The 12,360-nt window shown below is 36.0% G+C and overlaps 1 protein-coding gene across 2 annotated transcripts in view; it reads right to left on the bottom strand.

Moving 5' to 3' along the window:
* The window catches only part of PTEN (phosphatase and tensin homolog), a 90,054-nt gene that overhangs the window by 28,040 nt on the left and 49,654 nt on the right, over positions 1 to 12,360 (bottom strand). The window contains exons 3-5 of one of the 2 annotated variants that reach the window (XM_057308850.1): positions 11,439 to 11,483; positions 5,592 to 5,635; positions 3,536 to 3,774 (exon numbers count right to left, since the gene is read on the bottom strand). In XM_057308850.1, the coding sequence (XP_057164833.1) occupies positions 3,536 to 3,774; positions 5,592 to 5,635; positions 11,439 to 11,483 (328 nt within the window). The remainder of the gene's footprint in view (positions 1 to 3,535; positions 3,775 to 5,591; positions 5,636 to 11,438; positions 11,484 to 12,360) is intronic. The other variant, XM_057308849.1, reaches the window with a different exon arrangement.

The following is a 12,360-nucleotide window of genomic DNA, read 5'->3' as shown; positions in this document are numbered from 1 at the left end:
TCCCATGGGCCTTGCCAGTTTACCAAATCTCTCTTCACCTTCACAGAGAAACAGAATGGACAATATTTTTAGACTGTGAGGAATACAGTATCTTCCCAATGACAAATTAAAATACGTCTTCACTTTTTTGTTATGAAGACTTCTCTTGGATCTAACTTAAACTGTTTAAGGATCCTTGGGTTTTATTTGTGTCCCTGAGTATGATGTGAAAGACTATCCCAAGTGCTTCTTATACGGCTGGTTCTCACTATTAGAAGCATTTAGCCAACTCTCCTGAAGAAGCACCTACATCAGACAGAATGGATATGTGTGTGGGTGAGTGTGTTTAAGAGGGGGAAAGAGAGCACGTGTGACAGCACAGCTTAGTTAGGATAGGTTAGACTACTACAAAAAACTTTAATTACTCCCCAGCTCAAAATCCTGAGTAAAGCACCCTACAAGTCTGTTGGTTGTAAGGCCAAACAAAAAAGTTGCAGTTGAATGCAGTGAAGGCAACTACTTTAGAAATGGTCAAACGTGTTTGTAGCTTGCAACAGAAAAGTTAAGACTGTTGCAGTATCTCTAGCAAACAATTCTGTCCATTCCAGAAAAACCGACCTCTTTTTTCTAAAACTATGAAGCAGGTCACGAAAGGACTGGAAATACCACTTCCCTTCAGTATATGATGACGACTTCTCAGTTTAGCCAGCTACTAGTTTTCACCAAATACACACATGGTAACACAATCAAAGAATGATACTTATTTTGGAGTCCTCTTTGGAAACATCAGAGAACATTAACATTTTCAAAATGCCCCCAAAAAACTTTCTCCTGAAGAAATCTCAGTATTCTGTAGATGGACGGTACACCTTAATGCTGGGCAAAACATCTGGCTTTCTTGCTTTGGTGAAGACAGAGCTTTCCGTGTTCCTGTGACGACTGCTTTATTCATCATTGTGCACTGGGGTGCAAGACTCTATCCTCAATCTGAGAGAACTCTTAGCATTGTTGTGGAAGTATTCTACTGCTTCAGGAGTGCCAAGCCTTGCATCACAGCCTGTACGAGACGATTTGTCATGAAAAATCTACTGTTATGAAAATTGCCAAATTCAGGAAAGCCAAGACTTTCAATCAAGGGCTTCTCAAGAGGTTTTGTCAAGAAGTGGGAGCAATTATGAAATGCTTTGCTACACATAAGTTCACTGGTTTCAGAAGGCAAATGCTACAGCCAGGATTTTAACCACTGTTAACTGGATAAAATACAAACTCGTTTACACAGTTTAACTCCTCAAACTTAAAACTAAAATGCGAAGTCATAATCCTTTCCTTCCTAACATAGTGTTATGCCAGAATCTTGCCAAAAATGATCTCATTAACCAACTGCAAAGAAAATGATGCAACATGAATTTTTCTGAAGAATCTTAGAGAATTATTTTTTGACACAAGCCTACTTTCATCCAACAAAAGAATCTACAGATTCCATTTGCTCTTTCGTTCTTTCGTGAGATAGGGTTTTAAGCACTTGTTTTCACCAAAAACAAAGTCAAAATTGATTGGATATCAAAATGACATAAAAGTTGTCAAGTCAAAGACAACGGCATAGTTAATGTATTATTTAAAAATCTAAATACTAGCAGCTCTTTCATTAAAGCTTACTACTGGGCAGAACTAAAGCTTAATTCTGATTAATCTGCAACCATTTAGATTTATTCATTATCCTCAAGTAGTGGCCACTGCTTTTTCCATTAAAAAAGGGGACATAATTCTTATGAAGACTCATTTTCCATGTTAAAAAAATTTCAGTGTAATTAAAAACTATGAGCAAAATTTTATGTTCCTGTATATCATGCACAATTTTAGTGAGAGACTATAGCTTTCATCATATTTTTAGAAGGTAGGTAACATAAACACTTTAAGAGTCGCGAGCTTAAATCTAGTGCTCTGGTTCCATATGACACAGCTTCTCTATTTTCATTTGAAATTCTTTTTACTTGATTTCTTTCCCTTAACTACAATGTCTACTGCTCATCCACCCTGCTTGCTCTAAACTTCTACCACTGCTTCGGCTACTGTACTTTGACTGGACCCGTTTCTCTATGTTTTTCTTCCCATTCATTCTCTTTCCCCTGTGCTGCCCTGTACTTAGTCACTAAAATGTAGAATAATTTACCTCCTAAATTTTTAATCAGTAAAAGCAACTAGTTGTTTCCCTCTAGATGATGAAAAAATGAACCAAAGTCGACACCTCAGGCCCTCCATTCTAGAATTCACTCCATACACATCCCAATTGTGTATATTATACACAATACAAAGAAATGTAAGGCAATCTATCATAATCAATATTCACTAAAATCAAGCACTAATATAAGATTCAGTTTTATAAACTATCACCAATACATAGCACTTCAGCATCCTTAGATGTAATTTTAAAAAATCACAAAGATAAATAAAACAAGAAATGAGGAAGGAGAAAAGGAGCCAGGAATCAATGCAACCACCGGCTAAAATGGTGGAAATGATCATGTTTCTGTTTTGAAGTTGAATTAAAAAGAAATCAGCTTAGGGGCACCCGGGTAGCTCAGTCAGTTAAGGGTCCGACTCCTGACCTCAGTTCCAGTCTTGATCTCAGGGTCATGAGTTCAAGCCCCACATTGGGCTCCACACTGGGCATGGAGCCTACTTAAAAAATAAGTAAATAAAGGAAGGAAGGAAAAAAGGAAGGAAGGAAGGAAGGAAAGAAGGCAGGCAGGCAAGCAAATTAAACAGGAACAGAACCTTCCTGATTGTAAATGTTATTTAAACTAGAATAAATTTTTTACATAAAGTTGTGATGTTTCCCTCAATAGAGTTCTTTCTCTAGGTGAGTTTCTCCCTCTATTTGGAGTGGTTTGGGTTTTTCCTTCCCAGAGACAGAGAAATGTACAAAATCTCTTTAAAAGGAACATAAACATATTTTGTCACACTTACCATCCAAAGAAATGAATCCCTTGGAAATTACTGTGAACGTTCTCCCAAGAGTTTACGTTCTCCCCTCAAACATACTACACAGATTAAGTTTGTCATTGATTTTCAACATAGTCTTCATTAGTCTTCTGAATAAGAGAAGAACCTTTGACTAATCTTAATTATAACTATATTCATGAATATTCATATCAAAGAATAATTTGCATGTACTTATAAAAGTAAAGATCACACTTTACTAGGAAACGGCATCCAAGTTATTATCTAAAGACCTCTTATTCTCAAGCAAGGTTCAGAAATATCAAGCTACTTTTGTTCAATGTACTGCTTCTTTAAATGCTTTGTCAGGATTTTATGAGACCAAATATGCCATACAGTTAATAGGTAAGATTTACTAGCATGAAATGAAAATGCTAGCATGAACAGAAAAACTGAAAGAATCAGTCATTTGCACATATGACAGTTAAGGTAGTAACTGATTTAAATGTTCAGAATAAAGAAATAAGGGTTACCAATTATCTTTCCAAAAACCTGTTTTCCAATAAATGCTCAGATCGAGATAGAAGAAAGAAAACAAACATCAAATACAACTTACCTTTTTGTCTCTGGTCCTTACTTCCCCATAGAAATCTAGGGCCTCTTGTGCCTTTAAAAATTTGCCCCGATGTAATAAATATGCACAAATCATTACACCAGTTCGTCCCTTTCCAGCTTTACAGTGAATTGCTGCAACATGATTGTCATCTTCACTTAGCCATTGGTCAAGATCTTCACAAAAGGGTTTGATAAGTTCTAGCTGTGGTGGATTATGGTCTTCAAAAGGATACTGTGCAACTGTGGTAAAAGGATAACCTCAGAATTAGAAAAAAGTCTTTCCTGAATTGTTTATTAAAGAAGGTTAACTTTAGAAATGTTGCATATAAGCTTAACAGATGTTTAAAAGAAAAACTAAACTCCAGAGAAAAATAATTTGCTGCCTGATAATTTACGAATTTTTGAATAGAAAACAGTCTCTCATTAATTCTTAAACCCACCCACAAGACAGAGGCCAAGCATTATGTTCCCCACTTAACCGAAGAGGAAAGAAACTTTGCTATGGAGAGGTAGCACAAGTCAACATATCAGAGGGAGAGGCAAATTCAAAATGAAATGTCACGTAGGTAGGTTTCCTGTAAGGGCTCTCAATGCATTTTTCTGACAAAAGGAGTCGTAATATATATTACATCACCACAAAACATACATTCCAGAGAAGGTATAAATTACCAATAAATCAACAATGGAAAGGACTGATTTTTACACTTTATATAATAAAAATCCTAAGCATGTTATCTAAAGATGGTCTTGCAAATGTTAGTGTTGTATGCTACACATGATTTTAAAGTCATTTACAAAAGAAACTGAAAAAACTACTTATAAAAATGTACACAGTTGTAGTAAAGTGTACCTAATGAAGTTTCAGGTCTTTTCACCTGGGTTATAAAAACCCAAAATTTGTCTGTTCCCTATAGTCAGAGTTGAGGTGGTTGTTTTTTTTGTTTTTGTTTTTAACTTGCCTAGAAATAGGAGTTATCGCTATTAAATTTTTTCTTACTGGTCCCTGCCTCGGTTCCATTCTATTAAAATCCTTAAAAATCCTGACTGACATCTAACGTATATAATTATCCTCTGTGTCATCTAAATATGTGAAAAGTATGCCTTCTATCTTCAATCAAGTCATGAATACTGTGGAACAGGATCCCGTGTGTTGGGTGAGTCGTCCTGGGAGACAATGACTACCATTACAGACAGTCGCTGGGACGGCTTTCACCTGGGCCTCGGCATCTTCATCTCCCCAGTGGCACACAAAAACATCCAGGGCACTCTGTTAAACGTCTATTTACAGATAGATAAACCTTGACTAAAACACGCTTTGCCTAGTAAGCAGGAGCCTAAATTCACGAAAAAGGAAAAATTCTTAGTGAATCTGTATGGGCTCTCATTAGTGCCTCTGAATTCTCAAACCAGCTGTTTGAATGTCCGTTCTAGATTTTCAGAAGGGACCCGTGGCAAACACATCAATATGAAGCTCATGGCATTCACCTTCTCCTTCTATCATGGCAGCATCTGCAAGCTTCTCCACTCTCCAGCTCTCTTGAGGCTCAAGGCTCCACGAACACAGATGGAAGGTTTTCGTGGGCTCTCAGAAAAATTCACTACACCTGGAGAAGAACTCACTTAAAGCGGCTCCTGCTCTCATCTACCAGGCTCCTCTTATCCATATCTGTCATACCCTTCTCCCCTCTTTCAGGTCACGGCTCCACAGTTATAAAGTTGCTCCCTTTCTCCCTAGAATCTCTTACTGTTACACCAAATGCCTCCAACAGTAGACACAGCCCTCTATTTTATTGCTAGTCTAGAAATCTTTCCTCATTCTTAGAGTCTACTCTGCGTTTTAGTATTCGTACTAGTACTGGCAGGTTTATATGATAACTGCTTCCTAAAACACAACAGCAATATTAAATTAGTTTTCCAAAGTGTCTAAGACCATCTTTAAGATAAATATTTACTTCACTTAATAATTGAGATTATTCATTACTGCTATGATAGTAAGATTTGGTCTACTGGTTTTAAGTTATACAACATAAATACATTACTTGGCAGTTTTTACCTACCTCTGCAGTTAAATTTGGCGGTATCATAATGTCTTTCAGCACACCTAGAAGAAAAGTTTAGATGTGATCTAAAGTTATCTTTTGTGCTGGCAAAAAAAAAAAGTATAGTAATACACATTTTCTGAACTTTTATACTGCACCAGGCATCATGCTGTTTTGTATTAACTGTTTCTTTCAATCCTAACAATCCTATGAAGTAGGTAGTGTCATTATCCCCATTTTACCATTAAGGAAACTGACGTTAGGTGCTATGCACTACGGCTTACACACTTGCTCACAAAACCTGTGATGCCGCTCGGGCACACACCTCCCACCCAGCTGCATGTGTACCCTCGAATTTCCTGTATGGACACTCGGCGCGCTGAGGGGGTGTATGTGTGATTTCACGAAGAATGTACAAACAACTAACGAGTTATGGCATGGTCTTTATCTCAGAGTTGAGCATACATCGTTTTCTCAAACTATTATTTAAAAAGATTTATTTTTAAAATAGTAAAATTATAAGGGCAAAGAAAAAGTAAAAAAAAAAAAAAAAAGGTGAATGATGCTAATCTACTCAAAAACAACACCTGCTAAAAAAAGTTTAAGCCAGACCTTTCTTTAGAGAAGCCAAAGGTCATCTTTTTCAATAATCTCTCAGGTTACGAGTTTTAATTAAAGTCTGAGAGTAATGAAGGAGTAATAAGTAAAATAAATACAGAAGAGTAAAATGTTGACATAGCATTACTTAGGGTACACTAAAATTTGTCTTTTTAATAGTAGTGATGTTTGTCATCACGCACTGGCTTACTCATGAAACAGGTGTGTTTATAAACATTAATAAGGCTCCGAAATGGATCCCGTACTTTAGTTTGTGGTCAGCAGAATCATGGTAACTACAGCTACCAACCAAATGAGATTTTTTAAAAAATTATTTAAAATAAAAACTTAGCATTTTAAAATAAATCAAGGTCTACAAACCCTTAATCTCCAATTCTGAAATCCCAAAAGTTTGTAACATCTAACATTTTCTGTTAAACTTATGGCAGACTCAACTGTAGCAGAATCTGATCTGAGTTCATGAAACTGCATGCACTCTCTAACTAATACACTTAGAGTAAAGAGTCAAACACTTCATGCTAGGGACTGCTCCAGACTCCAGGGGGGTGTTACATAATACTAATAAGTATTTGCTTCCACGTTACCTTTCTGCAAAGGGAAAAGTTCTGAATGCTGAAACACAACTGGCCCCAAGAGTTTCAATAAGTGATTGTGGACATGTATTTCACTTTTAAGAAGTCCTAAAAATATCTGTATAGTTCCTCTACTTTAAACAGTTTTAAATCCTAATCCACATGAAAGTTGAACTAATTAGAAATTAGAATTCACTAGTTTCTAAATGGTCAGACCTGAAATAAATGGACTTTCATACTACTGCTTAAAACAAAGCTTTTCCCCTTTTTTTGCATACAATTTCATATACTGAGTTTTGCTCAAAAAATTTATTTAGTAATGCCATATGCATATTTATGTATCCTTGCTAAATAATTTCATACTTACTCCTATACAAAACATGACAGGTAGGAGGAAGACTGAGCAAGAGAATAGTCACATTTTATACGTTCTTTAGTACAGATTAAAGAAGAGGTCTGGTAAATAGTGAAGATTCCATAACAGAATATTTTATAAGGACTCATGTAAAGATAGGACTTAGAAGGTGAGGGAGAAGGAATAGGCTAGGAAACAATTCTAAGAAGCTGGTCTCATGGCAGCACAAAAAATAAACATTTTGAGCTTCATACAGCTTTAGTCCTCTAAAATTCTCATGCTTTTTCAGAAGCTCACATGTTTGGTTTGACAAATACCGCTTAATACTACCATCATAAACTGATTCTCAAATATTACTGTTAAGAGGCAGAAATGAAGGAGAAGTGGAAATAATGAACTATTACATGTCTACCAGATGTACACACTTTACAAAGGAGTTTCCATGTTTTTTTAACTCATAGTCATAACCACATAATAATAGAAAATATAATCTCCATCTTCTATATGAGAAAGCTAAGATTTAGGAAGAGCATTAAAAAAAAAAAAACTTGCCCCAAACTGCAATATGCAAATGGAAGAGCCAGGACTCAAGGCCAGGACCTCTGGTTACAAAAGTCAAACTTCTTCCAGCAGGGGTCCATACTTCCATTTTAATACAAAATAGAGAACAGTTTAAAAACAAAAGCAATAACAAATTTTACTCAAAATCAGCCTTCCTACAAGAGCAGTATTTGGCATAAAAGATAGAACCAACAAAAAGACATCATGAAAACATGAAAAAGTTATGATAATCTCTACAGGTATGGATGAGGAGTGCATGAGAACATATACTGGGGCCGGAAGTGATAGAAGTGATCTGGAGGAGGGGTTGCTAGGGTAAGAATGATGACTCTCTTCTTAATTAAGACCTTCTCTAATTACTGTGCACACGCACACACATGTGCAAACACACACATACACACACACACACGCATGCACAAACCCAGCTCCTTATAACTTTTGTGTGGTATGTTAGTTGATCAGTCTCTCAACAAACCAAAACTGAAGATAAATAAATGGAAAATGGAATTTGAGACAAGTATTAGGTAAATCTGACCATGTATACTTCCTTATAATTAAAATTCAACTTAAAACATACCATTTTTAAACATCTTCACCTTATATTGGCTTATATGAGACAAGATAGATGAAGAAGCACTGCAAGAGTTTTTAATGAAGCAGTAGACAGAAAGTGAAGGAAGAGATAAGACTAATAGGAAAAGCTTCCAGAGAAGTGAGACTTGCTGAAGAGTCTGTAACTCTCTTCAACATCACTATCCCTAGCTTACGAAAGAAAACTTAACAGATAAAAATTAACAACAATTAAAGGTTCACCACCAAATGATGGAGAGTTGTATGTCAAACAGAATACACAATGAAATACAGTAACCCTTTTAAAAACGAGGATCCAGTGAACACTTAAGGTCCTCAAAGGCAAAGTGTATTATTCCTCTAGCCCAATCTTCCTCCGTCCTCCTCTTACCCCTACCAGCCTACAGGTATACAGAGGAACAGACAAAAATGAAATACACACACTTGCACAAAACAAATTTACTAAGCATCATCATACCTGAATTTGATTAACGATATGAACCTAATTTTGTCCTTTCTTAAAATAATTTATTGAATGCTTCATAATATAGAGATATAAACAGATACTGTCAATCATTAAAAAGTCCATATTAAGAACTGTTCTTCATCCACACGTCATAACTGCCATAAAAAGTTTATAATATACCATTAAATACATGTGTCTAGTGTTAAATATTTTAGAAACTTTCAGTTTCTATGTGTTTGCAAAGATATACATCACATGTAATTAACATCCCCAAAATATAAGAAATAAAATAGAAACATCTGCTGCTTCCCAGACTCACTTGCCCAGAGCCAGAAATAGAAAGAGGGGTAGAGAGAAGGTGAAGAATGAAAAGTGACATCAGAAATCAAAACATGCTACAACCTGGTAGTTCTAGAAACTTCTGAAGTAAAATTTGGGGAGGTAAAAACAAACAACGACAACAACAAAACCAGAAAGGGAAGACCGGCATAAACGGTGGGTGGTCTGCTACCATATGTACCTGTGTGACCTTGTTCAACTCACTTAACTTCTCTAGGCCTCAGACTCCCCATCTGTAAAATGAGAAGGTTGGACTAAATGATCTCTTTCAGGTACTTTTCAGTTCTGAAAGTCTATGACTCCGTTAAATGGAGTGGGAAAGGGGAGCTGAAATATATATACCAAAAGCTACTCTTATATATAACGAGACAGTTCATTAACTCTGGGGTCCAGTGTTTAGAAACACAAAAGCAAATGGGCAGCCAAGTTCCCAGACAAGCTCCCAATGCCATCTTTAACCATAATAATGTTAAGTGATCCAAAGTACTGACAGTGCAAGCCTAGGTCCTAAATTCTGGAAGCAGGAAGCCACTGAACACAGGAATGGAAAGAATTTCCTTCCTTTCCTTTGGATATAATGTTAAACTCGAATGAAATTTTGAAAACGGCAGAATTTGTCTTTGGTACCTTCCTACCTTCCTTCTGGGACTCTAAATGCCTCATCTTGAGAGTCTAAACCTAAGTGACTCACTTAATGGACTGCAGCTTTTGACACTTCTTGTCCTGTGTTTGCTTTTCTTTTTTTAAACACAGCTTCCGAATCTAGTTATTCAAAAAGTATAAAGCTTTGTGGTTTTTATTTCCCTCCACAGAACCATTCTGGCATCTGCAACAAGGCTTATTAATGGAGGTGAATCAGGGCGAGAGGAAGATGTATGCACACCTGCAAGCTGGGGTCTACGAACACTCAAGTCTCTACAGCACCTTTGTCTTTCACCTTGTTACCTGTCACCCCACACCCTCCACAGCCCCTCCATAATCTGACCATAAGGGATTACCCACCATATTCTAAACACTGCTACACCGACCAGCTTCTTCCATGCCATCCTCTCTGCCCTCAATGCCATTTTCCCCACCCGGAGGCCTGCAGGGGAGCCTCTGCAGATGCTTCACCCCACCTCAAACAGGCCTTTCTTTATGAAAACTTTCCTACAGGGTACAAGTACTATTTCCACAGTACTCTACACAGCTCTCTCTGTACAACAGTTACCTCTTCTGCAATACTATGTACCTATCCCATTAGACTGTAAACTACCAGAGACTAAAACTGTATCTTGTTCACCTCTGTACTGCCAACAAGTTTTACAAGGTCTAACACGGCAAGTACGGCATTAATGTCCGCTTCTTTGTGAATCCGAGGAAAATAATGAAAACTCACTAGGAGAAAACAATAATGGTGTCTACTTCACTCTCATGTCTTCTGAGGTCTAATCACAACAGAAAGATCACTAAATTAAAGATAGAAAAGCAACATCCCACAAGTCGACAAGGCACATAGAATCTTTCATCCTTTTTGGTGATGATTTAAAAGCCCACTGAAGGCAGAAAAGAATCTTGCTCTTACATTTGAGAAATAAATTCTACAGAAATTGTGACAGTCAATCAGGAAACATAACTTCAGATTAAAATTTTTCCTGTTGCATAAGTTACAGACATCACATAGGAAAAATAAAAACCAGGTAGAAAAGAACAAATTTTATATACCATTTTTTAAAAGGTAGGAAACGGGTCAATATTTTGGGAAGGAATAACAGTCTTCAAGGGCAAAAATGATAAAATATTTTCTTCTAATTTTTTTTGTTCTTTTTTTCCTTTTCACATCCCTACTCACAAAGTCAAAAAGAAATACAAAAGGTTAAAGATAAGCTAGCTGTACCAAGCAAGCAATCCTTACATCCCTGCCCCAAACAAGAGAAACCACCCAACTCAACAATGTCAGGTAACTTATTTATGTGATATACAGTTAGAGAATACCCTAACAGCTGTTTCAATCAAATGACCTAAAGACACAAAATAAATACGACGACACCCACTCTGAAGCATACCTCCATGGAAGATGTTATTAATGCTTTAACAGAAAAGCTCTGCTGTGAATTACACTTCAAGTTACCACATGGTTATTGGCTCAAAGATGGGCTAGACGCCAAGTCATTTAAATCAGATCAAGTAAAGTGAATGTGTGCCAACATTGTTTTGACCTCATCACAACACTTTCTGAATGACCTAACAATGCTCTTTATCAGACGTCTTGGACTAATTGTTTTAGGAACACAATTCTGTTAAAATATATCTTTTACTCTACCTGATTCTAACAAGGAAAGAACTTTCACTTAATAGCTATTTTAGAAGATATTTGCAAGCATACAAATAAAAAACATACTTACAGATTGTATATCTTGTAATGGTTTTTATGCTTTGAATCCAAAAACCTTAAAACAAAACAAACAAACAAAAAGCCACCATTAAACAAATGAGCTAACATTTGAAATTACATTTATACTATTGAGAAAGCCTAAAAGACAGATTCCATTTTTCCTAACCTCAAATACCATTTAAGAAAAATAAATAAATAAATTCCAATAAATATTCCCTTCATGGGTTTAAGCTAGTAATCAGGTCATTCTTAAATAATTATTACATTACACAGATTTATACAATCTGAAGTAAAGCCATAGCTTTTCATAGAATAAATATTTTCATAATCTTCTCTCTCCAGCCTAACATTATGAGGTTGAGTATTAAATAAGTTATTTAAAAGGCAGCATTAGCACTTAGCTCAAGTTCACCTAGCTCATTCAGATGTGCAAGAAATAGTCACGTCTAATCGATGAATCCTAAAAATAACCCTGAAAATTCAGCCATCATTTTCTTTCAAACGAGAAACTTTTCATATTTGAAAGATGCAAGTAGTAACTATTAACTCCATACAAAGTTTATTAAGTATTTTCACATATATATTCTCAGTTGACACAAACATCTGAGAGGTAGAGTTTATTCACATTTTACAAATGAGGAAAATAGGTGTCAAAGAAATTACAAAACTTGCTGAAGGTCATATAGCTAATAAGCCAAAGAATCAAGACCAAGGACCTCTCCCTCCAAACAGTTACAAAACTAAACAACAGCAACAATTAACAGCCAATAAAAGCACTTGCCATGTGTTTTTACCACATTTAAGTACTTTATGCGTACAAATGTGTTTACTCTTATGAGGTAGGTAATAGGGGAGAAGGGTTAGAAAAGTATAAGCTGAGGAAATAGCAGGATAAACAGAATAAATAACAAATGGAAAACAAAAGAGAAGAT

This window comes from Ursus arctos, unplaced genomic scaffold, assembly GCF_023065955.2.
Source record: "Ursus arctos isolate Adak ecotype North America unplaced genomic scaffold, UrsArc2.0 scaffold_7, whole genome shotgun sequence".
Lineage (NCBI taxonomy): Eukaryota > Metazoa > Chordata > Mammalia > Carnivora > Ursidae > Ursus > Ursus arctos.
Note: the sequence above shows the minus strand (reverse complement) of the source record. Positions and strands in the feature narration are given on the sequence as shown.